Consider the following 21,963-nt stretch of genomic DNA (forward strand, 5'->3'; position numbering starts at 1 on the left):
GGAAAACTCCAATAAAACGACGGATTAACACGATCCAGGGGAATAGCAAGACAATAATTGTTCGATGGGGCATAAGAAGCGCCGAAACCAGTGGGTAATGGGACGACATGTTGGCCTGGCCAGAGCCTCGTGTCCAGGCCGAGAAAGCCAGTCGAACATTGGGTTAGTTGCTACTCGAGAGTTAGAAAGGACACGGCGCAGATGTTTCAGTTCAGGAACAGGCTACTTACTAGATTTCTAGCGGGGAGATCTGGTCAAGCGTGTAAAGCCAATTGCCGCCCTGTTCTTCCTTTTCAAGCCTATATATATATACCACACCGTCGGTCAGTAGCTGTAGGGTTGACAATCGATGTCGCAATACGCGAGGCAGGGGGTTGACCGACCAATCGTAGGGCCAAAGAATAAGATGCCCCTGTACTTGATTCAAGAGATCCTCCGCCCGCTGCTTGTCCATTACCTCGTCGGACGCATGGAAGTCTCGTTTCGACCCGAGCGTCGTCGCCCTTCGTCTGCGCCGCCGAGATTGGCCTGTCGCATTCCGATTCAAGGCCTCGGAATAATCAATAAGCGGCGGATCGGACCGCTGTTTCTCAAGATCCTCTCCGGACGAGCCACTTTCTTCGTTTCGTCCAGTCTGCACGTGTCCCGGTGCTGGCCCGTCAACCGCCCTTCTCGCGGATTTCTCGTCTGTAGGCTCCGGAGTCGCCAGGCTAGGCTGCTGCGCATCGGTATTGTGACTGGGGTCTGCGGTCAGGACCGCAGGGCTTTCGACGGGCTCCTTATGATCCGCCTTCTCGCCTTCGGTACTCTGACCCTGACCATGGAGAGGAAGGCTGTGCTTGAGGCCGGCAGCTGTTCCAGCGAGGCCCGATGCTGTACCAGGTGGGCCGGTCTGTCGCTGGCCGGGGGGTTGGAAGGCCTTGGCACTGGATTGGCTCTGCATCTCAGCAAAGCGGTCTCCATATGCGGCGTACTCTTTGTATTCCTTCCACGATTTCACCTCGTTATCGGGCATGCAGCGGAAGACGCTCCGGTAGATCTTGGTGTTCTTGTCGGCTACCGCGTGCCACGTGTCCAAGTAGAAGAGGTCGATCACAGGGTCCCTCATGCAATCCTTGTCAATGAAGACGTGTTTCACGTCGGGAGCGAACAAGTGGGAAGGCTTGGTCGTAGTGTCATGCCGATCCCGAGGGGACGCCAGGCCGCCACTATGGCTACTCTCGGTTTCGTTCTCCGATGGTAGCGCAGGGTGACGGACAGCTGACAGCCCTTCCACCACCTGCATCGCGTCATTTTCCGGGCCAGTAGGGGCGCATGTAGCCCGAGGGGTGTCTTTGTCACCACTACGTGACGAGGCATGTTTCTTCGGCTGCTGGACGGTGCCCTTCCCCTCGGAGGCGAGGGGAGAGACCAAGACTTCCGTCTTCGCGTTCAGATACTCGGAATCGCGAGCGTCCCCCAATCCAGCTTCCCGAGCGGTATGAAGATTGTCCGGGCCAAAGCCGTCCACATCCTTCCTGTGCTCGGCGTTGGAGGTGACTCTGGGGTCGGCGGTGAGCTTCCGGTTCGACTTGAGGTTAGGATTGTTGCCCTGCTCCCAGTCAACATCGTGGTTGAAGCTATGCATGTCTTCCGACCGGGAGAGAAATTCGTCCTGAATGCGGTGGCGACGCTCGATCATGTCTCTCTCGTCCTTCTTCTCTAGCATCAGAGATTCCGAGTCAGGCCGCTCATGGCTTTCGGGTGACTTGGACCCTTCTTCGGCGATCTCGATCCTGCGGAGTTCTTCCTCGGTCGCCATGGAGTGCTCCATCAGTTCATCAACATCGATGCCGAGGTGCTCTCTCATGAGGCGCATGCGAAGGGTGTGTGGAAACCGTCCAACGAGGAAGGGGCGACCATTCATGGACGACCATATCATGTCCGTATCACGCACGACAGCTGCTACCTCTGAGTCTCGAGATCCCAGCATAGAGCGTTCGTTGATGTTTGCGGACCCAATAATGGCCGCTCGATCATCGACAACCATACACTTGGCATGTATGTAAAGCTGCTCGGTGACCAACTGCTTCTGGGGGCCGATCTTCCCCCAGGATCGAAGGCTGAAGAACTGGATATAATCTTCAGGATCAATCCCCAAGGCCCGGAGCCGCCCAAAGATTGAAGTCTCCCCGCGGCAGATACTACGGTACTGGCACATCATGATCAGACGCACACTCGTTCCACCCTCGCTATCCACAGTGTTCTGGAAGCCCGGGATCAGGGGGATGACGATAACAGCACGCCAGGCTTCTTTGTTCTTCGCCGCTCGAGTGATGCGTTCCACGAGTGCATCGCCGATCAGGTTTTCGATTTTTCTTCCATCGATCTCACACGTGCTCACAAAGAACTGGTTCTCAATATAGACGAAGTGCTCGGACTCCTCAATCAACTTGACATAGGCATTCATGATGCTGTGTTCCGTAATGTCAGGGGTACCGGTCGACCACATACTACTCGAGCGCAAGATTTGGACCTCGCAGGTGCCGTCGAGACCAAGAGCTTCCAAGTCCGCCTCCTCAAAATCAGGTGGGGGCAGTAGGAACGGCGTGGGACGAGTAGGTTTTCGCTGGCGCAAGATATAGTTCCATCGCTGGACAAAATGCCGGGTGAGGTCTCGAGCCGGTTGGCCGACCACATGCATCGAGATGTCATGCCACGGCATTCTTGGGACAACATTGCGATCGTACATCTCCTCGTAGGGTTTGTCTAAGTCATAGAAGTCCTGTACCCGAGGGTTTGAGTAGTCCTTGCCAGGCCAGAGCTGGCAGTGATCCGCATCTTTCGGTCCATCCGGTGTCTCAAAGCCGGTGGGCTTGTCGTCCGTGAGAAGATGCTGCGGCGTATCCCAGCGTCCAAAGCACAGATCAATCCCCCCCACGAAAGCCAAGGTGTGGTCAATGATGCAAAGCTTCTCATGGTGCGCCCAAAAGAAGGTGTTCTGCCTGAATTGGTTCGGAGACCGTTGCACAAAGACATTGGGATGCAGATCGAGAAGGGAAAACTTGGAATATTCTGAATCGATGGGGATGGCAGAGTTGATGTTTCGATACATGATGACAAAAATCTTGACTCCTTCGCGGGCTTTTCGCTGGAGCAGGCGATCCAAACGCCATTTCTGACTGATGGCCGCAGGGCGGCGCATGTAGAGCTCGGGGCTCAGCCACCAGTCATGGATGTAGATGACATCCTTCGCTTGATTGATGGCGCGCGACACAACCCACATGTGATCACGCGCATCCACCAGCCACTGTGCGAAACACTTGTGTCTGACCGGGGCGTAGCTGTCGAAGCGGTTCGGTCTTGCCCAGGGGGTGTTGTTGACCATGAATCGAATCGAGTCTTCGAACTGATGAAGCTGGCGCTCGTTTCTGGCTAGCAGTCTAAGCTTTCGCTCCGAGTTCTCGAGCCTCAGCGTGTGGTGCTGTGGGTGCCTGGCTGACTCCGTGGCCGACTTCGCGAAATCCTTTGCCTTCTGGTTTCGCAGGCTGACCTTCTGGGTTTGGAGCTTGAAGAAGGCGTCGACCAAGAACACATCATAGATGTTCATCTCCTCTGGGGAGTCGACACAGACGACATAGCTGTGTCTGACGAGGAACCATTTGGGTGAATGCCGCTTCTTCACCATCCCAGGAGTTAAGGCCCGGCGAAAGTCCAGGCCCTTGGATGACTGGATGACCAGGAAGCCTTCTTTCCCATGATAGCTACCTTCCGCCGCAAGTCGGACACCCAGGGCCGACAGCTCCAGGAACTTGCAAAGACGATTACTGTCAGGCTTGAAGATGAGGAACCGAATCAACTTCTGCAGGTAGGATTCGAGCTTTTTCCGTTGTCTTTCAGGGTAGCTCTCCTTTTTATTCGCTTGCCCTGCTTCCACGGGGCCAGGAGCCCCAGCAGCACTCTCCCCCTCCGGATTGGTTACGCTCGACTGTCTCCGAGACAAGCCACCCCCCGACTGGCGTCGTTGTGCTTGCTGCTTTCTCCCACCCCTCTCGTTGCCACTGGTGGCTTCCGCTGCGGTCTCATAGCCACCGTCATCCTCTTCGTCTTCCATATCACTTTCCAGCCCGCGAACGCCTCGAAGGTATGGGAACGCACTTCGAGGAAACCGCGGCAGGTTCTGCGCGCCCTCGGTGTTCCGTAATTGTATATACTTCTGCGTTCCAAAATGCAGCTTGTACTTCAAGTGTATGTTGGCAAAATCCCTCAAAGTCCGGTAGATAATCCACTTCATCCGTGTCATGCCGCTTCCGTATTCCAGTTCGATACGGAAGACGAGATGGCGGTCTCCGGAGTGAGAATCGATCTTACTATCGGTGACCCGCACCTTGAGCTGCTCCAGCAGAATGGGAATGCGTTTACTGCCGTGTTCATCCCGCTGGAACATGCTGGCCAGAATCAAGGCGGCCGGCACTCCCGAGGTTAGCTCGGCGAGCAGTTCCGCCGATTTTGCATGGTCGACTGTATTGTCAACTTTGCGCCGTTGTCCGATCAACTTGAGTCCAGCCTTTATCTGCCGCCATCTTTGAGCACTAAGGCTGGAGCCACGATCGGCCCGGTGGCGCCTCCAGGGCGGCGCTATTCCTTCAGCATTCTCGGAGGGTCCAGCTAACCCGGTTAGTCGTCGCAGGTTGCTGGGTCTTCTCTCATCCTGGGTATTTTGAGTGTCCAGCTGGCGTCCGCTGTAGGTAAGTCCACGAGCATTGGCAAGCCAGGCGCTTTTCCGCCTCCATGCAGTATCCCTGTTTAGACGATCGCGGCCTTCATCTTCCGAGACACCCTCGCGGTGTTGAGGAGTGAAATCTCCGGTGCTACCCCTTCGGGGAAAGAAGTTCGAGCGATAGCTTTCGAAGGGAGTGAACGAGCTTGGTAGATGAAACGACGGGCGACTTGTAAATTTGGGTGTATTTGGCTGTGTTGGAGGCATCGACTCGTCCCGCTGTCGCCGACGTGGCAGTTTCTTCTTCTTCTGCTGTTGGGCCCGTTGTTCCCCCGCACTCTCTTCCGCGTCGGCATCAATGTCGCTCCCCTCCTCTTCCAAGGTGTTTGGGAAGCGAAACTCACCCCTCTCCGAGCCAGGGGTGGCCAGGTCATTGTTGGCGTTCCTTAAGTCGCTGAGCGTGGCGCCACTGGCTGAACGTGAGTGAGAAGCGAACGAAGGCGAGACCGCAAAGGACTTCAACTTCGTAAGCAGAGATTGTCGTCCTTTTAGGCCTGGATCCGCATCTTCGCCTTTAATAGAGGAAGGCCTAGAAGGAGGCTCCTCAGCAAGGTCGACCTCAGGAGTGTCTCGGGTAAATTGCACGCTGGGGCGACGAGGCGACGCAGAGGATCCCAACAATGGAGTTTGTGGCTTCCGGCTTCCGGAATATTGCAGATTTCCCGTCGCATCGTTTGGTTGTCGAATACTCAGTGACGCCGGTTTATCGGGGCGATTGGTATCCCACGTTTCCTCCCAAGAACCGTTGGTGTGTTCGGCGCGCGATTTTCCTTTGAGATCATGCTGGGCTTCCCTCACACCTTTCACCGCGACTGTATCACCCATTTGATCTTCTTCGTCCACTTCATCCTTTGTCAACGAGGGGGGTGGAGGCGACGAGGACAACCTCGGACCGTTCAACGACATTGGCCCAGGCCCTGTTGAGTAGTAACGATTGGGGGTATTCTCAGAGCCCCCCACTTCCGATGGATTGACCGTGAAATCGGACATGCTACTGGAGACAAAGCAATGGCATCAGTAAGCAAGCTGGATGGGTTTCAGGGGGGGAAGGGGGAGTAGGGGATCAAGACGCACATGCCGATCGAGAAGACCCTGTTGAAGCCGGCTTCGGGTCTCAATAATATGCAATCATTCTATACCACACAGCAAGCAAAATGGAGGAGGGGCAATCGGCTAGCTCCAACAGAATGCAATATTATTAAGGGAACAGACAGCTAGATAGACGACGAGCCCGAAACGTTTGGACGCGAAAGGAGCGTGTGGCTTCGCAGCGACTGTCCCTAGCCGCGGTGGAGTCTCCGCCCCATAGGAGAAGAATCGCAGGACGACTAGAGACGGAAGGCCCGCTTTGGCGCAGTCGGAGTAAAGGGGCAGTCGATCCTTGCGGAGGATGTCTGTCCAGTTGATACTAGCAGATGGACGGATAGATGCAGACAGGACTCGAGGCCAGGCAGGAGAGTAGATCTGCCTATACTGGTAGGTAGTACTAGTAGTACTCCGTACCTAGGTACTATGCCAGGTAGTCGGACTCTCCAGGATAGGTAAGGAATCAATTGCGCTGTGTGCAGTACGGAATAGTAGTAGGGTACCTTAAGGTACTGTTAGCTTCAGTAAGGTACTCCGTACTTCGTACCAGGTCCATCCATCCCGCCCCGTTGAAAGTCCCACCGGGATTGCGCAACCACTAAATAACATAAAGTACCTACCTAGGTCAGGTAGATACAGGTTCCAGGTACCTGAAGATGTTACCACCACCATCATGAACAACTGATTTAGTACCTTCTCTGCAGGTACTCCTCCGTAGGTCACCTTACTAGGTACTACCTAGGTACCTAAGGTAGGTAGGTAGTGTAACATGTACGGAGTAAATTACATGAAACAAATGGTCACCGCCCAGCTCACCGCCTGGGAAGCTAAGACTTACAGGTACGTATTACTACTACTAACTTATCCTCGGTAAACTTGGTCCTAGTACGGACGGGGGAAGAATCCGACCACCCCTCTTGTTCACCATAATCCCCATCATCGAACCGACGGAGAAGCCAGGGAGAGTACTATTGAATGACCGACAAACATGGCAGACGCCTCGAAAGAACTCGATGCCTCTGGATCCTCCAACCCACCGTCCCTCTCCCGGAAGACATATCCTATTGCCGGGATTCTCACCTCGGTCTTTGGTCTCGATGAATTGCCGGAGCAAACTTCAGAGGTAGCCTGTTTGTGGCTATTGCATCAGAGACTGTCTACCCAAGAACGCATGGAGAAGGTTGCTACAGCTGTCATTACGGACTGGAACACTAGGATCCGGGAGAACGGTGCCAGCTCCAGCCAGCCCGTCAAAGGCCTCATCGCTGTCGCGTTCGATCAAAGGAATCATGGGACAAGGCTGGTGGACCCGCTAGGAAACGAGTCATGGAAACAAGGAAATCCCCGGCATGCGCAGGATATGTTTTCTGTCTTCCGTGAGTGTCGTGCAGCTGGCTCGAGAGGCTTGAGGGGAGGCTAATCTAACAGCGAGTTGCTAAGAGGGGACGGCGCGAGATGTGTCTCTTTTGATTGACTATCTTCCATCCTTCTTGTTCCCCGAGTCCGACCGCAAGATCACCGACAACCTCGTACTGGGAATTTCTCTAGGCGGGCATGCCGCATGGAGCTGTATTCTGCATGAACCCCGCATTAGCGCCGGAGTAGTCATCATCGGCTGCCCTGACTACGTGAATCTGATGGCAGACCGTGCAAGGCTGTCGAAGTTGCCGTCCTGGACGAACGGTGACCCCCCTGGCTCCCAATTTCTAGGCTCTAGAGATTTCCCCCCCTCTCTGTTGGACGCCGTCCGCAAGTATGACCCTGCAGGCCTGTTTCTCAATTACGTGGATACGAAGGCGGCCATCAGTCCTCTGCGCACTGGGCCTTTACCGGAGCCCACTGAAAGCGAGAAGGTGGCATTGCGACCACTGTTGGCTCGTTCCATAGCTGGGAAAAGAATTCTCAACTTGTCGGGTGGTATAGACAAGTTGGTACCTTACCACCGGGGGGAAGTATTTCTGAGCTGGCTGAAGCAGGCTGTTGCGTCTAATGGTTGGTTTGCGGATGGAGCGGTCACCTTTGAAGATATCATTGATGAGAACGCTGCACATGAGACGACCCCCAAAATGGTCGATGAAGCGGTTCGATTCATTCGTGATACCCTGGATGCCAGTAGCAAAAGTCCGGAAACGCTGGGTTCCGTACGCGAATCTAAGATCTAGGCCACGTTACTCCCAGCCTTCTCGGCTTAACAAATATACTCAAATTAGTACCCGTACCCCGTACCATTGGTTCCTTGGGCCTTGCTTACTCGAAACCAGTAAGACCTGCATATCGGATAGGTATCGATGATGTATACTTGCCGTAGTCGAGAAAAAGGGAAGGTGGCCCCGAGACATGAACAAAGGAAGTGACGACTCGAGTCCAATCTGTCTACTCTACAATGATGAAATGGCTGCCTACATTGGCGCTGTCGACGCAAAGTTTTCGTGCACCGATTTTCGTTCGTGCTTTTTTTTCCTTGCAACGTTGAGCCAATAACATACGAAGGTTAACGTGGCTGACTGGCTGGCTGGGAGCTCAAATCTGACGGGAGGAGTGTCCGGCCAAGAGGCGTACAAGGAAAAGCAGATTTGAGAGAAAAAAAAAAAAGAAGTCGTCCTTTATGGTATTTTGATGAATATGATGAGGTCGTTAGGGCGTCCGGAGGCCATGCTATGCTCATCACAAACGAAAACCCTTTAATTTGTAGATACACGGACGAAGGTGCCCAATCCGCGGATCCCACTGTGAAATCCTCATTTTCCGGGAAGAATTCGACTCTATTACACTGGACCGTAGCCAGTGCAGCATCACCTGTCCCAGTTTTTATCCTCCTAGTATAGCCCAAGACTTTCACATTTAAGCAACCAACTCAACAACACCACCGGCCTCCTTGATCTTCTGCTCAGCATCCCGGCTGAAGTAACGAGCGCGGACAACGATGGGGACCTCGGGGAGACGGCCCTTGCCGAGAACCTTGGAGTAACCGAGGGAAAGGAGATCGATGACGGGAGCGGTGTCGGTCTTCTGGCCGGTCAGGTAGGCTTCGCGCTTCTCGGCGGGGACGAGAGACCACAGCTATATCGAAAACAAACCAGTCAGTCAATGCAATCCGTTGCAACATAAGTCCTGGGTCCCACAGCCCATCTTTTCCTTGCCAAGTTTTGCACCATGAGACCCTTCAACCCCGTCTTGCTGCCGTGGAAAAAAGACCCATCCTGCCGTTTACTTCAACCCCCAGCTCCCATGTATTAAACGTACCTTGTCAAGGTTGATGGTGGGCTTCCAGAACTGCTGGTTGGTCTTGTGGAAGTATCTCATTCCGACCTTACCGAAGTAACCGGGGTGGTACTTGTCCAAGTTGGTCCGGTGGTGGTGCTGACCACCGGCCATACCACGACCACCGGGATGCTTACGGTGCTTACCAACGCGACCGTAACCGGCGGAGACATGACCGCGGCTATTGAAATCAAAGGGATCAGCGTCAGTTCTTGTTGTTCTGGATATTCTCGACGTGGTCATCCGACGAGGGCAGAGTCTGTCGCAAATTGCTGCAACAAATAGGATGTTTGACGACCACCAGAGGCGAAGGGGAAATGCAGTCCGACTCACGCTTTCCTTGTCTTCGAGAAACGGGTAGGCATCTTGTCGACGGTGCTGAGCTCGACAAGACCGGTCTGGGAGTTTGGCGATGAGGGGGATGCGGTCGTGTATACGGCTGGCTCAGATGTTGAAATCAAGGCTCGGGCCCGGCTAGAGTGTGCGCTAATTTGCTTGCCCTAAGTTAGGGTCAACCCTTCTAATTCCTTGGCGATTTGAGCGCCACAATCACGTGCGTTTTACCGCCTCAGGCAAGATGATGACATAATACATTTGATGGTCTAACCAGTACGGAGGCATCTACAGTTATCGAGTAGTTCAAGTATAGACCACCAGCCACGTCGATGATACATTATTCCCATGCTCACCCAGCTCTCTTGCCCTTAAAGAACTGGGACAGGCTCTGTATCGCAGAGCCTGCAGGCCGTCGAATATCACTGCCCGCCATGCTCTGTTTAATCCAGGCAGGTAGCTTTGCTTGTACAGCAGGTTTATCATACCGCCTGTCAATCAAAACAATGGCTGCATAATCTTCCCGGTGCCTGATGGCCCTCCCAATGCACTGATTTACTGCTCGCATGCATGAATTTTCATAGTAGTCCCTACCGGCGGCTTTTGCCGTTGACTGCCGGTTTGCCTCGGTGCCCAAGGTCTGCCTATATGCCTTCTGCTCCACATGCTCGATTTTAGCCCGCCAAACCGCACTTCGAATATTCGGGAATGGCAGACCGACAATGAGGACACCCCTTCCGAGTTTGTCCGAGAAATTGATGCCCTCCGACAGCTTGCCACCCACCACAGACAAGAGGCATGCACCTTTACCTGAATCGATGGTATTCGCATACGTTTGTAGCAACTCCTCTGTGGTCAACGTCATGTCTCTGGACTCAGCAAACATAGCTTTTTTCGTCCCGATCAAATCATATATGGTTCGGCGTTGCTCGCCCGGTGTCGGTTTCTTCCAAATGCTCAAGACTCGGTCGAGGTAGTCGTAACTGGGGAAAAACGCAACCACGCCATCTGGGATAACATGGCATAATGTCGCTACTGTCCGCCCAAGATCAAGTATCTGAATGCTCGTGGGAAAAATTTGGCTCGAGTCAGAAGATGCGGCATGTGTAGGAGGGGGAATCGCTTACTGTTTTCTCCGAATCCCGAGCATCATAGGTAAAGTCGAATTCTGAACCTTGGACACCCCGGACCAGTGTGTGGGCGATCAGGTTCTCGGGTGGAATAACATGGCCATAGCTGAAGGTCCTCAATCGATCAGCTGGGACATAAGAGAAAAGATGGTTCATATAGTCTGTCATCTGCGGGATTCATTAGACGGGACAAGGGTCAAAAACTGGTGAATCAATAAGTGCCCACTCTTACAGGAGACATGGTTCCACCGGCTAATATGACGGCCCTTGCATCTTCGACAATCTCTCGGAATTGATTTGTCGGGTCAAGAAGCATATACTTCAAGTGAATCTCACTTTGGCTCTTTGTATAGAACAATCGCCCTTCAGCAGAGGGATTCATTAACGCTAGGAGGAACCCATGTATATGAAATAGTACAGGTGTTGTGCGATCCTCACTCGTCTGTCTTTCCGTTTTATTTTTAGAGAAGTCAACGTATCCATCCACTTTCCTCGCCAATTTGCTCTCCTGTAGGTAGCGGCTTAATTTGTAGGGATTGATTTGATCGACTCCTTTTCCTGACATGAGAGAAGAAGGCAGGACAGCACCCTCAGATGCTTTTTCGTTCTCCAGGATTGACCGAAGATGTTGGAAAATCGAATTCAGTAGCCGTATAATCTGGGCAATGTAACTTCGGTTTTTGCCTTTCAGACGAGTCTTGAACTTGCAGGCATAGGTGGTCAACTGAGCTATGGATGTCTCCAGTTGGGAGAGTGTCACTGTTACCGAATGAATATTAGACACTGCATCCATAAGATTATGTGCTTCGTCGATTATGACAATATGCCCTTTGATCGAGATATCAAGAGCCTCTCTGGCTGAGCGTTGGAGCAGCAAGGGATATGGAAGCGTTACGATCTGTTCCCTGTTAGTTATAGGGTTCAGGAAACTAGTCCCAAAGGCAACATACCTCGCTATGTTTCACCACTGAACGGGAGGCATAGTAAGGACAAATGCCGATTTCCTTGCCGAGTTTCCCCATATCTTCAATATCTTTTACTGTAGCTAAAGCATGATCACGGAATTGAAGGACTTGTACCTCATCTTCCTTCGATGGCAGAAAAGGACATTTCTGCTGAGGAGTCGTTCCAGCTTGTTGTAGATCCAAGCAGCGTTCATTAATCGCCGTCGCATTCTCTAACGTACTAACTCGTGGATTGATGCACAAATTCTTCCGAGAGCCAAGAGTGACATGTTTCACACGCTCAGTCAACTCCTGATCCCTGGTTGGATTCACATTTATTTCTTCGGGCATACTCGACGGCATGGTAACACGCCGCAACTCACTGGCAAATTGGGTTAACTGGGAGTGCGTCCTCGAGCAGTAGAAAATTTTGACATCCTCATCTCTGTGATCTTCACCTGCGGACTTAATAGTTGGAACTTGTCCTTTAAACCGTTCCAGTAGCTCTAGTGTACGAGAGGAGAGATCGCTAGTAGAAGAGTCGAGTCCCTTTCGGGGAAATGTATCCTCTTCTCTCTCGCTGTCATAGTCTTCCAGTGCAAATTGATCTTCCATTTGTTCATCCCGACAAGCTGATGGGGTACTAAACTTCTGCATCGATAATTTACCTTTAGTAAGACTTGCTTAATGTCAATTGGTGTTTTCTCGCATACCTGTCTTTTCCGCGGTCCTTCAAAGCCTTCCGATGCAATTTTTAGTTTCTCTTCTTCTTTCCTTGTCTTTTCCAGTCTCTCTTCAAGCTCTTTCATCCTTTCGGTTATCACGCGTCTCGACTCACGTTTTGCAAAGTCGAGCATCCATTCGGGTTCGTCATCATCGCCTAGAGAACTATTAGAGACGAAATTGAGGTAATTTCGAGCTGGAAGTCCCAACACGTAGCACCGTTGACGGTCGCTTGGAAGGCGGACCGCTTGTGATCTCGTAACCACGTCAAAGAACCGCATATCATACTCAACGATTTCCCCTAGGACAAGACTTTCAGTGGCAATTCAATGCGCTAAGACCAACATGAGGGGCCCTTTGGACTGTTCCACATCGATACAGATACCTTGGGAATGCAATGTGCAATAGACATCAAGAGTGCCTGAGAGCAGAGCCGAATACATGATGCTGACATGAGATGAATAGTACTTACAGTTCCTGGAATAGGCTAGGTTACTGGCAGTTCCATGACAGCTAGAGCGGATATTTCACTTACCAGTAGGCGACTCAAAAACTGCAACATTGCCCTGCTCTAGACAAGTGTACAGGGCCCGCATTAACTGGAGTTGGATCTCATAAGGCGCATAAGGATGGTGAAAATCCTCTGCCTGGAGATCCATTGATAGTGTCAGGATCTGGAGTAACCCAGGACCAGTCCAGACAAAATGAGTGGTTGTGCAAAGTATTGCGTAGAGAACGCTAGCCAACAGGGTCTTTGTATTCACTTGAGAGAATGCCAACGTCGGACCGACCTATAGCAGATTCAGCACAGTATTTCACTTCCTTTTGATTTCAAAATACTACAAAACCCCGACAAAAGGGATTGGAGGGAGGTTTGGGGATGGCAGTCCTCAGACGTTGCTGTCCATAAGGCAGTGACACCACACAGCATTCCCTCCCAACAAGTTATATGGATCGATATGGATTGAGGCAGAGTCCCTACTTGGGTACCTATTCTACCTTACTCCGTACCTAGGTACAGTATTGCCTGCCTGAGGCGGCAGTGTGTGGGCAGTTGCAACTTTACGAACTAACCTATATAGGTAAGGCAGCCTGTTACTAAGGTTGTTCTGGAACCTACCATCTACCTACAGGTACCTGAGGCTCCGCATGGAGTTCTCCGTAGTAGATAGTCCGTATGGAGTACGAAGTACGGACTCACAGCTGGATTATTACTATGGATAGATAGTCTTCGCTTACATGTGTCCTTAGCCATCAAATTTCCTGCTTAGCCTTGGCAGAGGCTCATCATCGTAACTGCCCATCTGTATCAAGTTGCTGCCATCACCTACAACCTGAGTCCAGTATTGCCAAGTGGCCAGTACTAAGATAGCAATCCTACCTCTGTACCAGTTATACGGAGTAGTTTATTAACAAATCCAGCAGGAGAAAGGGGGGCGGGGCCGGCTTAATACTTATTATATTATGTAGGAGATACGGAGTAGTAGTAGGTAGGCACTACCTTAACTACCTACCTCACTATTTAGGTACCCTGCGGAATTAATACATACCTTAGGTAGGTAGTACTACTTACCTTACCAGACACCAGTGGACCTATTTTCCACTACTCCGTAGGTACGGAGTAGTTACTCTGTAATTCTACTTTGTATAGATACTTAGGTTAGAAGTGGTGGTTGCCATCAATCAGCCCGCCCCTTCGCTCCCTATTATTACCCAGGTAGGTAAGTAGTACAGAACCGTATATTGCTGTTATTTGTTCACCTGTGCAGGGTACATTGTATCATGACCAATAACCTACCTATCTATGTGGTTCCAGGGGATACTTAGTACCTGTACTGTAGTTGGTAGTCCGCCCAGTTGTTACCGAGAGCGACTAGTATTACCCAGCTGGATCCGATCATGTAAGCCTTCTTCCTTTGTGTTCCGTATAGTAGTCAGTCACTGCCCCCTCCCCCCTCCCCCTCGTAGACAGATGGTAGTAGGTGGTGAATAGTATCTAGGTAGACACCACCATCACCTCCTCCTCCTCCTCCTCCTCCTCCTCTCCTCCTCCTCCTCCTAACTCCTCCTCCTAACTCCTACTCGGCAGTCTCCACGCGGCTCTTCCTTTTTACCCCCCTCCCCCCCCTTCTCCTCAAGTTCCCGATGACTACGTAGAACCCTTTTATTACTATTTACTTACTACCACTAGTCTGACACAGGCGAATTTAGCTGGTTCTTCCTTTTCCTTCCCCTCCCCCCTCCCCCCCCTTTTTTTTTTTTTATAAAACACAGGTCACATAAAAACAAAAAAGCAGGGGGTGAGTAAAGTGGAAACAAATTAACGAGGAAAAAGCAATCTTACCAATAGCGGAGAATCACGCCGACAATGAATAGGCCACCACAAGGTCGTGGTCAGCCACGGCTGGGCGCTACCTGGTATCCAGGGGGCCAGGACGATTTCTACATGCCAGAAGTCATATCCCCCTCTCCCCAAAGGTGTGAAGTGACCATCGGAGCACTCTCTTAACTCCCCTCTGCTAATCGATTGATTCTCGTTCCGCCAGGGTCATGCCAGAAGTTCCGGAGAACATGCAGGACAATATTGCTCACCTCGAACACGAGGCCCGGAATCCCCATCACAACCACCACTATGACCGCTCGCGCTTCCCTGAGCGAACTTCCTCCGCCACCACTCAGGGACAACCTTCCCCAACCGCCTACGAACCCCCTCATTTTGAGCAATCCACGGCTTATGACGCTACCATGGATGCCCCGAACTTTTCGCCATTTCCTGTCCTGCGCAACCCCCCACCCAATGTACCTCCTACTGATGAGCAGAGGGAAGTCAATTTGGAGCGGGCCCGGATGGCGGTGCTCTCATCCAACGACCCGGATATGCAGCTGGCTTGGGCCCAGGATGCCCTCGCCTATGTCGAGGTTGCTATGCAGAACGAAGCCCGTCTGTCTTTGATACAGCCCCCGCGCCCTCAGACTCCTCAGGTGGAGCGGCAGTTGAAGCTTGATGCAATGAACATCGTCAATTTCCTAGCGGAGCAATATCACCCCAAGGCTGAGTTTATTAAGGGCATGTGGCTGGAATTCGGCAAGTTTGGATACCGTGTGGATAAGAAGGAAGCATTCCGAGCCTACTCGAGGGCTGCAGAGAAAGGGTATGCCAGAGCTGAGTACCGCATCGGCATGCAGTTTGAGAGTTCGGGAGAGCCGGAGAAGGCTATCAGACACTACGAGAAGGGTGTTGCCCTAGCAGACTCGGCTTCTTTCTACGTATGTTCCCTGCCCCCGCAGCAGAGAAACAGCGTGCGCTAATATTTTGAGTGATAGCGCCTGGGGATGATGATTCTTCTTGGCCAGCACGGACAGCGCCAGGATTACCAAATGGGGCTCAACTACATCAGCCTCGCAGCGCAATCCTGTGACGAAAATGCACCTCAGGGGGCATATGTGCGTATCCTTACTTTGCTTGTCTTTTTTTCTGCAGAGGCTCTAACATGCTGTACAGGTCTATGGAATGCTTTTGGCGCGAGAGCTGCCCCAAGTGAATGTCCCCGAGAACTATCTTCCACTTGATCTCAACGCAGCTCGTGTTAATATCGAAAAAGCTGCTTACCACGGCTTCGCGAAGGCTCAAGTTAAAATCGGTGCCGCCTACGAACTGTGCCAACTTGGCTGCGACTTTAACCCCGCTTTGTCCTTGCACTATAATGCGTTGGCTGCGCGTCAAGGTGAACCAGAAGCGGAAATGGCTATCAGCAAATGGTTCCTGTGCGGTCATGAAGGAGTCTTCGAGAAAAATGATGGGTTTGCGTTCACTTACGCTCAACGTGCAGCTCAAAGCGGGTTCCCTACCGCCGAGTTCGCCCTGGGATACTTCTATGAAGTCGGAATATTTGTTCCGGTAGACATCAAAGAGGCTCGAAGCTGGTATGCCAAGGCTGCAGCGAACGGAAATAAGGACGCGACCGGTCGGATTGACAGCATCTCCCGGTCCAAGACTCTGTCCAGGAAGGATCATGAACAAGTTGCGATTGCCCGGATCAAGTCACGTTATGGGTCCCATCAGCGAGGGAGCACGATGAAACCTACTCCCGAGAACCTCGAAATGCCCGATCCGTCCAGGATGACTTTATCCGACAATCCACCATCGTCTGCTGCGCCCTACCCTGATAGACCAGCATCTCGTGCCCGGCCTGTGTATCCCCCTGGGTATTCGATGCCCGACCCTCGGCCGAGCTCTGCATTTGGGATCAATCCCAACATTCGCTCAAACGCGCCCAACTACAACCGCGCCGCATCGTATGGACCCAGTGCCATGGGGTACCGCTCACCGGGCCCTGGTACGCCATCCACTACCAGCCCGTCAAGCCCAGCGTCCGCAGCACCAAAGGTCGACATTGGCTACTCGGCACCGCTTGAGAACCCCAACCCGGATGCCCGGAGACGTCCCCAGCGGCTGGACAATATGCCTCCAGAGCGTAGGCCCGTGAGAGGGCCTGTTTCCCCTCACTCCCAAGGTGGCCAGACAGGTTCTCCTAGGCCCCCAGCCTCACCTTCCACATCGATGCCCCCCCGCGTACTGAATCCATGGCGCCTTCAGGGGCCCCCTCAATGTCCAACCCCCCTTCATCTACATCGACGCCCAAGCCCCCTCCCTCGAACTCGACACCCAAACCTCCTCCCACCGCATCGACCTCGGCCAGCCAAAAGCCTGCAGCGCCATCCAAGCCGCATGGCAATCTGCCGGGCAAGGGTCCTAAGACGTTCGAAGAAATGGGGGTACCGGCTGTCCAGAAAGACAGTGATTGCGTAAGTATTCTTCTGTACTCATCACACATTTCCAGGGCTAACTTTGCACAGATTGTCATGTGATACCCAAGGAGATCCTTCTCTGGTCGTTATTCATTTGTGCCATATTGGACTAGTGCGGGGCCGAGCATTTTCTTTCCTGTTATTGCTCTTGTTCTTTCCTTTTCTTTTCTACCTGTTCATCGGCTACCTATGTCTCGCTGTCGTTTGAATATCCAACCTGCGATTTGATGTGATGTTTTGTTCCCGAAATATCATGAGCTTTGTGCCCCGGCGTGTAAACGCCCCGCTCTCTGTTCTCTTCTCATCTTCCCCTCACCCCCTCCTTCTCCCCCCTTATCCGCATATCTATTCAGCCCCCCCCCCCCCCCCAAACAATACATACTGTTTGCATAGGATCCTATTTGGATCACCGGTGTACTGTACATACGTCGCTCTTTCCATAACCCCGAGATAAACCAACCCGAGGCCTCCGTTGGTCAAGGCAGCTGTCGAAGCAGCAACCATCTGTTCTCGTATCCTTGGATTCTCTCCACATCGTTTACTCTTGACGGCCCGTCTCGTCATGACCCAGAAGAAGGGGAAAGGTGATAAGCATCCGTGCAGCGATGGTGGGCCGCCAAAATCTCCCGTGTCGGGGCTTCGCGAAACTAACCTTACGAAGTCACCACTGATGATACTACGCTGATTCTTGATTACCTTCGTGAGTGTCTGCCTTTGATCTACTTACCTGCCTTGGGCATACATGTGAAAGGCAGTTGCTGATTTACTTAACGGCAGGGAAGCAGAAGTATTAAATACCCTATCCAGCCGAGCGAATTGGCTGGCCCCTTCCCGTTCCCTTCGAGCCACCCCAAAGCTAACCCCCCGTGGCTGCAATGCGACAGTCGTCCGTATTCGGTTGGTGTCTCGCTCGATATGCAAACGCTGTAGACTGACAGTGAGGTTCCTCTCACGGAAATCGGGTGCAGGCCAATGACATATCAACCAATCTGCATGGTGAAGTCAGCAAAGGTAAAAGCTAGTCATGATTGGTATCCTTACTTACCTCATGCTGGAATTGAACATCCCATAGCACAAGCCATCAAGGTTTTACGCGAACTGCATCAGAACAAGAGAATTGAAGGGCGAGTGGCCGGTAAGTGGAGGTCACCAGCTGTGCGCGAAGGATGGGCGGCGAAGTGTGTGAAGACTGATTTCGGTGTGACAGGGAAACAGGTGGTTTATCATGCTCTACAAGAGACATCGAGTGCGCCAGAGACCCTTGCCGCTCTGGAAGAGATGATTGAGCAGCTACGGGAACAAATCAGCGGTCTCCAGTCCACCGAAAAAAAGACACGAGGGGAGCTGGCAGCTCTCGGTGCGAAACCTTTGCTGTCCGAGCTTCGATGTGATATCAGTCAATTCGAGCACCAGCACGATGCAACCCGCGCACGCCTGGAAAGGGCACAAGAGCGCGATTCAACCCCCGTTCCTCCCCACGTCAAAACGAAAGCCGAAGAGGACTGGAAACTCTGGCAAAACCATGCCAACGTACGCGGTCGGATCTGTCGTGAATTGTGGCGACAGTGCTCAGAGGTGGTGCCAGATGGGACTACTCGGGCAGAGCTCTGGGTAAGAGGACCTTTTCTGTGTGTGTGTGTGTGTGTTGCTAAGCGGATATTGACACAGGAGTCCTTGGGGTTGGAGGGGCCTTTCCTCCACTAACAATTGCGATGGTGGCCCCCCATACTGTGATAGAAGAAGAGTGAGACCCTTGGTGACGATGGTGTGCCACACCCCATTTACTAGATATGTACTTGTGACCAACATGGCAGATCCGTGGGGACGGATGGAAAGCAGAAGGACGATCGGCGACCAGCCCACACTGTCTGGATCAACCCCGATGCTACATACCACAGTATCTTGGTGATATGATGATAATAATGACAATACGGAGATATCTAGCACATGGACAGTAGATGGGTTATCTATTGTGGATGTATGTACGGAGTACTTTGTAGACAAGCTACTAGTGGTACTAGCAGTGGTGGTGGTGGTTGTATCACTATCTACTACCTCCGTACTGCATACATATCTTGACCGACCGGGAGCCACTGCTGAGGAAAGCTAGGGCCACCGGATGGAACGAACGATCAGATGAGCAAGTAGTAAGCAATAATCAATCAATCCGAGCAGTGTCATCCGAGCGGGTCGTTGGGAGGATGAATTGTAATTGGTAACAGGAACCCCGGGCCATGAATAGGTTTTTTTTTTTTTTTTTTTTTTTCCCACCACTTTGGATGACGCCACCAGGGCTGGCTTCGACGACGCATCGGGGAGAGGGAAAGAGATCATGTCATGCGCCCGGCTTATCTATAGGACGACGGACAGACGGACTACATATATGTATGTCATACTACATGGTCATGTTATGTTATTTACTAACCAAGTACTCCGAGATACCGCACTACCTAAGGTAATGTCTATAGTAAGGTACCTAGCTGCTAGTACAAAGTGGAAGTGAAGTATGTATGTATGTATCAGCTGCTACCATTCCGTGGTCTCATCAGTGGTCTTCCCTCGTGCCCATTCTGCCTGGCAAACAACTCTTTCAATGATTCAATTCAGTCAGATACCCCGTAGTTGAATCGAGAATCTGATAAACAATAATTAAACCCGTCTGGATTTTGTCTGCTGCTGCTGCTGCTGTCCGCCGCTGCCCGCCGTCTGTCGCTGTCGCCGCTTTCCTCCCCTCTCGGCGATGCCGCAGCTGTCGGCTTCTCGCAACCCTCCGCCTAGTCCTCAACCCCCTCCTCCTCCTCCTCCTCCTCCTCCTCCTCCTCCCGCTTCCTCCCCTCCTCCTCCTCCTCTCCCCTCCCCCTCCCCTCCCCTCTCCTCCCCCTCCTCTCTCTCACGTCACTCGCACCCCGACCCGTCCGTCGGGTGAAATGAAAAGTCGCGCTCCTCTCCCGGTTCCCTCCGGCCCTCAATCCCTCCAGAACGGCCATTCCCGCAACCTCTCCTCCTCCGGCTTCGACATGGCAGCCCGCAGCCCTCCCAACCAGAGCAGTGAGTCCTCTGTCGCCCTTTTCACCCTTTTTACTACCCCGCCTGCTGTCTTGCTTGCTATGGTGACTGCCATGGGTTCGGTCGCCGGGTGCGCTGGGAACCGATCGCTGACTGACGGTTTACTGGGTTTGCGCAGACACCAAGCATGTGCCTTGCAAATTCTTTCGTCAGGGAGCCTGTCAGGCCGGGCCTGCCTGTCCCTTCCTGCATTCCACTGATGCGGCAGTCGATTACGCACCTTGCAAATATTTTACAAAGGTAGGGCGCTGGTGGTTTTCCGGCGATCGCCGTTCCACGCGCTGCGCTGAGACGGCGCGATCCCCCCCCACCACCCCATCCAGGCCAACGGAGGCTGACCACGTGCGTGTTGATGATCCCAGGGTAACTGCAAGTTCGGAGCCAAATGCGCCCTGGCGCATATCCTACCCGATGGCCGACGAGTTAATCGTCCCAGCCCGGCGATGGCAATGGGTGGAAGCCATCTCAATCTAGGCGGGCGGGTCAACCCACAAGCCTATGTCAATCAGGATTCCGCGCTGACGAACTCGGTGCTTTCGCAACAACGGATGAACGGCCACGATCCAAGATACGCCTCCCAGGTCCCCACTCAGGATGAATTTGTCGCGCTACATGCCCAGCAACAACCGCCTTATGATGCCATCCCCACCATTGACACCGGCTTGGTTTCCGATGCTGGCTCCAAGTACGGGTCTCCTGTGGATGACTTGCGATTTCCAATGTCCCCAAACCATCGTCACCTAACAGCTCTCGATGCCCCGCTTCCTGCGTCCTTCGATAGCCAGGGGATCTCACATGCCGCTCGCTATGGCCCTGTTGCGGCCTCTATGCCTTCGAAATTTGGATTGGAACTCTCCCCGCCAGCACAGCGTATGGGTGCCCCATTAGATGCCATTCGGAATCTCCGAGACACGGCATATGGCCCCGATGTGAAGAAACTATCTTCTTTCGTCGCCTCGTCGCCCCCTGGCCTTCCGGAAGATGGCATTGGTCCGCGATTCCTGCACTCCCAACGGCCCATTAAATCCCGGGTGCTTTCTGCTAGTGTGCCCCGGCCCACGGCTTTGGATGACTGGGATGATAGTAATTTTCCCATGGAGGAGGATTATCTGCCAATCAACTTGCATGACGATGTTCTTACGCCACAGGAGCGGCTCCGGCGTCTATCGCGTACCGATCACGAACTCAGCTCAAGCCATCGCGATCTGAGTGGGTTGGGCATGAGCGGCACTAGTCTTTCGAAAGTTGGCTCCCCCTTAGCCTCCAGTCCGTCTCGATTCGGCGCTCTATTTGCCAAGCAACGACAAAGGAAGGAGGAAGACGCCCACGGTACCTCCCTCACACATGTCGGATCGCCGCTTCGCGAGTCCTCATGGAATCTGGGTACCAGCCCCGGTTTGGGTCCCATTGGAAGCCGACAGATGTCCGGCGATGTCTCGCCGTTCGTTTCGAGTCCCTCTCGCCAACCATCGATGTCAATGATATCGCAGCAGCTCAGCGGCATGTCTCTTCACCCTGGCTCGGCTCGTCATTCGTCATCTGTAGGCGCCAGCAGTCGCCTTGACCGCACTGTTTCGTCGCCGGTGAGCACAAGTAAAATCGACGAAGAACAGGGCGATTTGGTCTTTTCCATGGAAGAGGAGGAAAACAACAAACGAAACAGCGCCTCCTGGAGCCCACATAAGCCTGATTCTAACGACGAGGCTTCAACGCCAACAAGTAACTCAGGTTTCCAGCCGTAATAATTGTTTATACGGTACCGATCGAAGCCGGCACCTTACTATTGCTAATGGGATCGTTTCTTGAAACAAAAAATACGGAGCAGAAAAGGGCGACGGAGCAGAAAAGAAAA

General features: G+C 52.7%; 6 protein-coding genes across 6 annotated transcripts; 3 read left to right on the forward strand and 3 right to left on the reverse strand.

Annotated features, from left to right (window-relative positions):
• Positions 1-96: 96 nt before the first annotated feature.
• Positions 97-5,791, reverse strand: pld3 (phospholipase D). The gene has a single exon (XM_025538355.1). The coding sequence runs from the start codon at positions 5,747-5,749 to the stop codon at positions 230-232; it is 5,520 nt and encodes a 1,839-aa protein (XP_025395077.1). The 5' UTR covers positions 5,750-5,791; the 3' UTR covers positions 97-229.
• A 940-nt stretch (positions 5,792-6,731) lies between these two features.
• BO70DRAFT_366306 (uncharacterized protein) lies at positions 6,732-8,062 on the forward strand. The gene is made up of 2 exons (XM_025544300.1): positions 6,732-7,221; positions 7,286-8,062. Exons 1-2 carry the CDS (start codon positions 6,834-6,836, stop codon positions 8,005-8,007), a joined length of 1,110 nt encoding a protein of 369 aa, XP_025395078.1. The 5' UTR covers positions 6,732-6,833; the 3' UTR covers positions 8,008-8,062.
• A 378-nt stretch (positions 8,063-8,440) lies between these two features.
• Positions 8,441-9,255, reverse strand: BO70DRAFT_366309 (60S ribosomal protein uL15). Its single transcript, XM_025544301.1, has 2 exons — positions 9,089-9,255; positions 8,441-8,905 (listed from the first exon to the last, which is right to left on the reverse strand). The coding sequence occupies exons 1-2, from the start codon at positions 9,218-9,220 to the stop codon at positions 8,687-8,689; spliced, it is 351 nt and encodes a 116-aa protein (XP_025395079.1). The 5' UTR covers positions 9,221-9,255; the 3' UTR covers positions 8,441-8,686.
• Positions 9,256-9,707: 452 nt separating this feature from the next.
• chl1 (DNA helicase) lies at positions 9,708-12,882 on the reverse strand. Its single transcript, XM_025544302.1, has 6 exons — positions 12,772-12,882; positions 12,227-12,713; positions 11,520-12,164; positions 10,796-11,467; positions 10,567-10,737; positions 9,708-10,496 (listed from the first exon to the last, which is right to left on the reverse strand). The coding sequence occupies exons 2-6, from the start codon at positions 12,515-12,517 to the stop codon at positions 9,792-9,794; spliced, it is 2,484 nt and encodes an 827-aa protein (XP_025395080.1). The 5' UTR covers positions 12,518-12,713; positions 12,772-12,882; the 3' UTR covers positions 9,708-9,791.
• Positions 12,883-14,494: 1,612 nt separating this feature from the next.
• BO70DRAFT_382956 (putative chitin synthase activator (Chs3)) lies at positions 14,495-17,404 on the forward strand. Its single transcript, XM_025545560.1, has 5 exons — positions 14,495-14,714; positions 14,783-15,503; positions 15,561-15,680; positions 15,739-17,042; positions 17,094-17,404. Exons 1-5 carry the CDS (start codon positions 14,605-14,607, stop codon positions 17,251-17,253), a joined length of 2,415 nt encoding a protein of 804 aa, XP_025395081.1. The 5' UTR covers positions 14,495-14,604; the 3' UTR covers positions 17,254-17,404.
• Positions 17,405-17,607: 203 nt separating this feature from the next.
• Positions 17,608-21,853, forward strand: BO70DRAFT_374576 (putative spindle poison sensitivity protein Scp3; the record flags this gene model as incomplete). The annotated part of the gene is made up of 6 exons (XM_025544978.1): positions 17,608-17,653; positions 17,707-17,745; positions 17,988-18,056; positions 18,118-18,180; positions 18,253-18,656; positions 20,474-21,853. 6 exons carry the CDS (start codon positions 17,608-17,610, stop codon positions 21,851-21,853), a joined length of 2,001 nt encoding a protein of 666 aa, XP_025395082.1.
• Between the last annotated feature and the right edge of the window lie 110 nt (positions 21,854-21,963).

This window comes from Aspergillus heteromorphus, assembly GCF_003184545.1.
Source record: "Aspergillus heteromorphus CBS 117.55 chromosome Unknown BO70scaffold_40, whole genome shotgun sequence".
Taxonomy (NCBI): domain Eukaryota; kingdom Fungi; phylum Ascomycota; class Eurotiomycetes; order Eurotiales; family Aspergillaceae; genus Aspergillus; species Aspergillus heteromorphus.

Coding starts and splice junctions, on each gene's coding strand:
- BO70DRAFT_366306 (XM_025544300.1), top strand. CDS start 6,834: ATGGCAGACGCCTCGAAAGAACTCGATGCCTCTGGATCCTCCAACCCA. Junction 7,222..7,285: donor GGATATGTTTTCTGTCTTCC/GTGAGTGTCGTG, acceptor CGAGTTGCTAAG/AGGGGACGGCGCGAGATGTG.
- BO70DRAFT_366309 (XM_025544301.1), bottom strand. CDS start 9,220: ATGGCCGGTGGTCAGCACCACCACCGGACCAACTTGGACAAGTACCAC. Junction 8,906..9,088: donor CCACCATCAACCTTGACAAG/GTACGTTTAATA, acceptor TTTTCGATATAG/CTGTGGTCTCTCGTCCCCGC.
- BO70DRAFT_382956 (XM_025545560.1), top strand. CDS start 14,605: ATGAATAGGCCACCACAAGGTCGTGGTCAGCCACGGCTGGGCGCTACC. Junction 14,715..14,782: donor ATATCCCCCTCTCCCCAAAG/GTGTGAAGTGAC, acceptor TCGTTCCGCCAG/GGTCATGCCAGAAGTTCCGG. Junction 17,043..17,093: donor TCCAGAAAGACAGTGATTGC/GTAAGTATTCTT, acceptor AACTTTGCACAG/ATTGTCATGTGATACCCAAG.
- pld3 (XM_025538355.1), bottom strand. CDS start 5,749: ATGTCCGATTTCACGGTCAATCCATCGGAAGTGGGGGGCTCTGAGAAT.
- chl1 (XM_025544302.1), bottom strand. CDS start 12,517: ATGCGGTTCTTTGACGTGGTTACGAGATCACAAGCGGTCCGCCTTCCA. Junction 12,165..12,226: donor AAGGACCGCGGAAAAGACAG/GTATGCGAGAAA, acceptor TTATCGATGCAG/AAGTTTAGTACCCCATCAGC. Junction 11,468..11,519: donor CAGTGGTGAAACATAGCGAG/GTATGTTGCCTT, acceptor AACAGGGAACAG/ATCGTAACGCTTCCATATCC.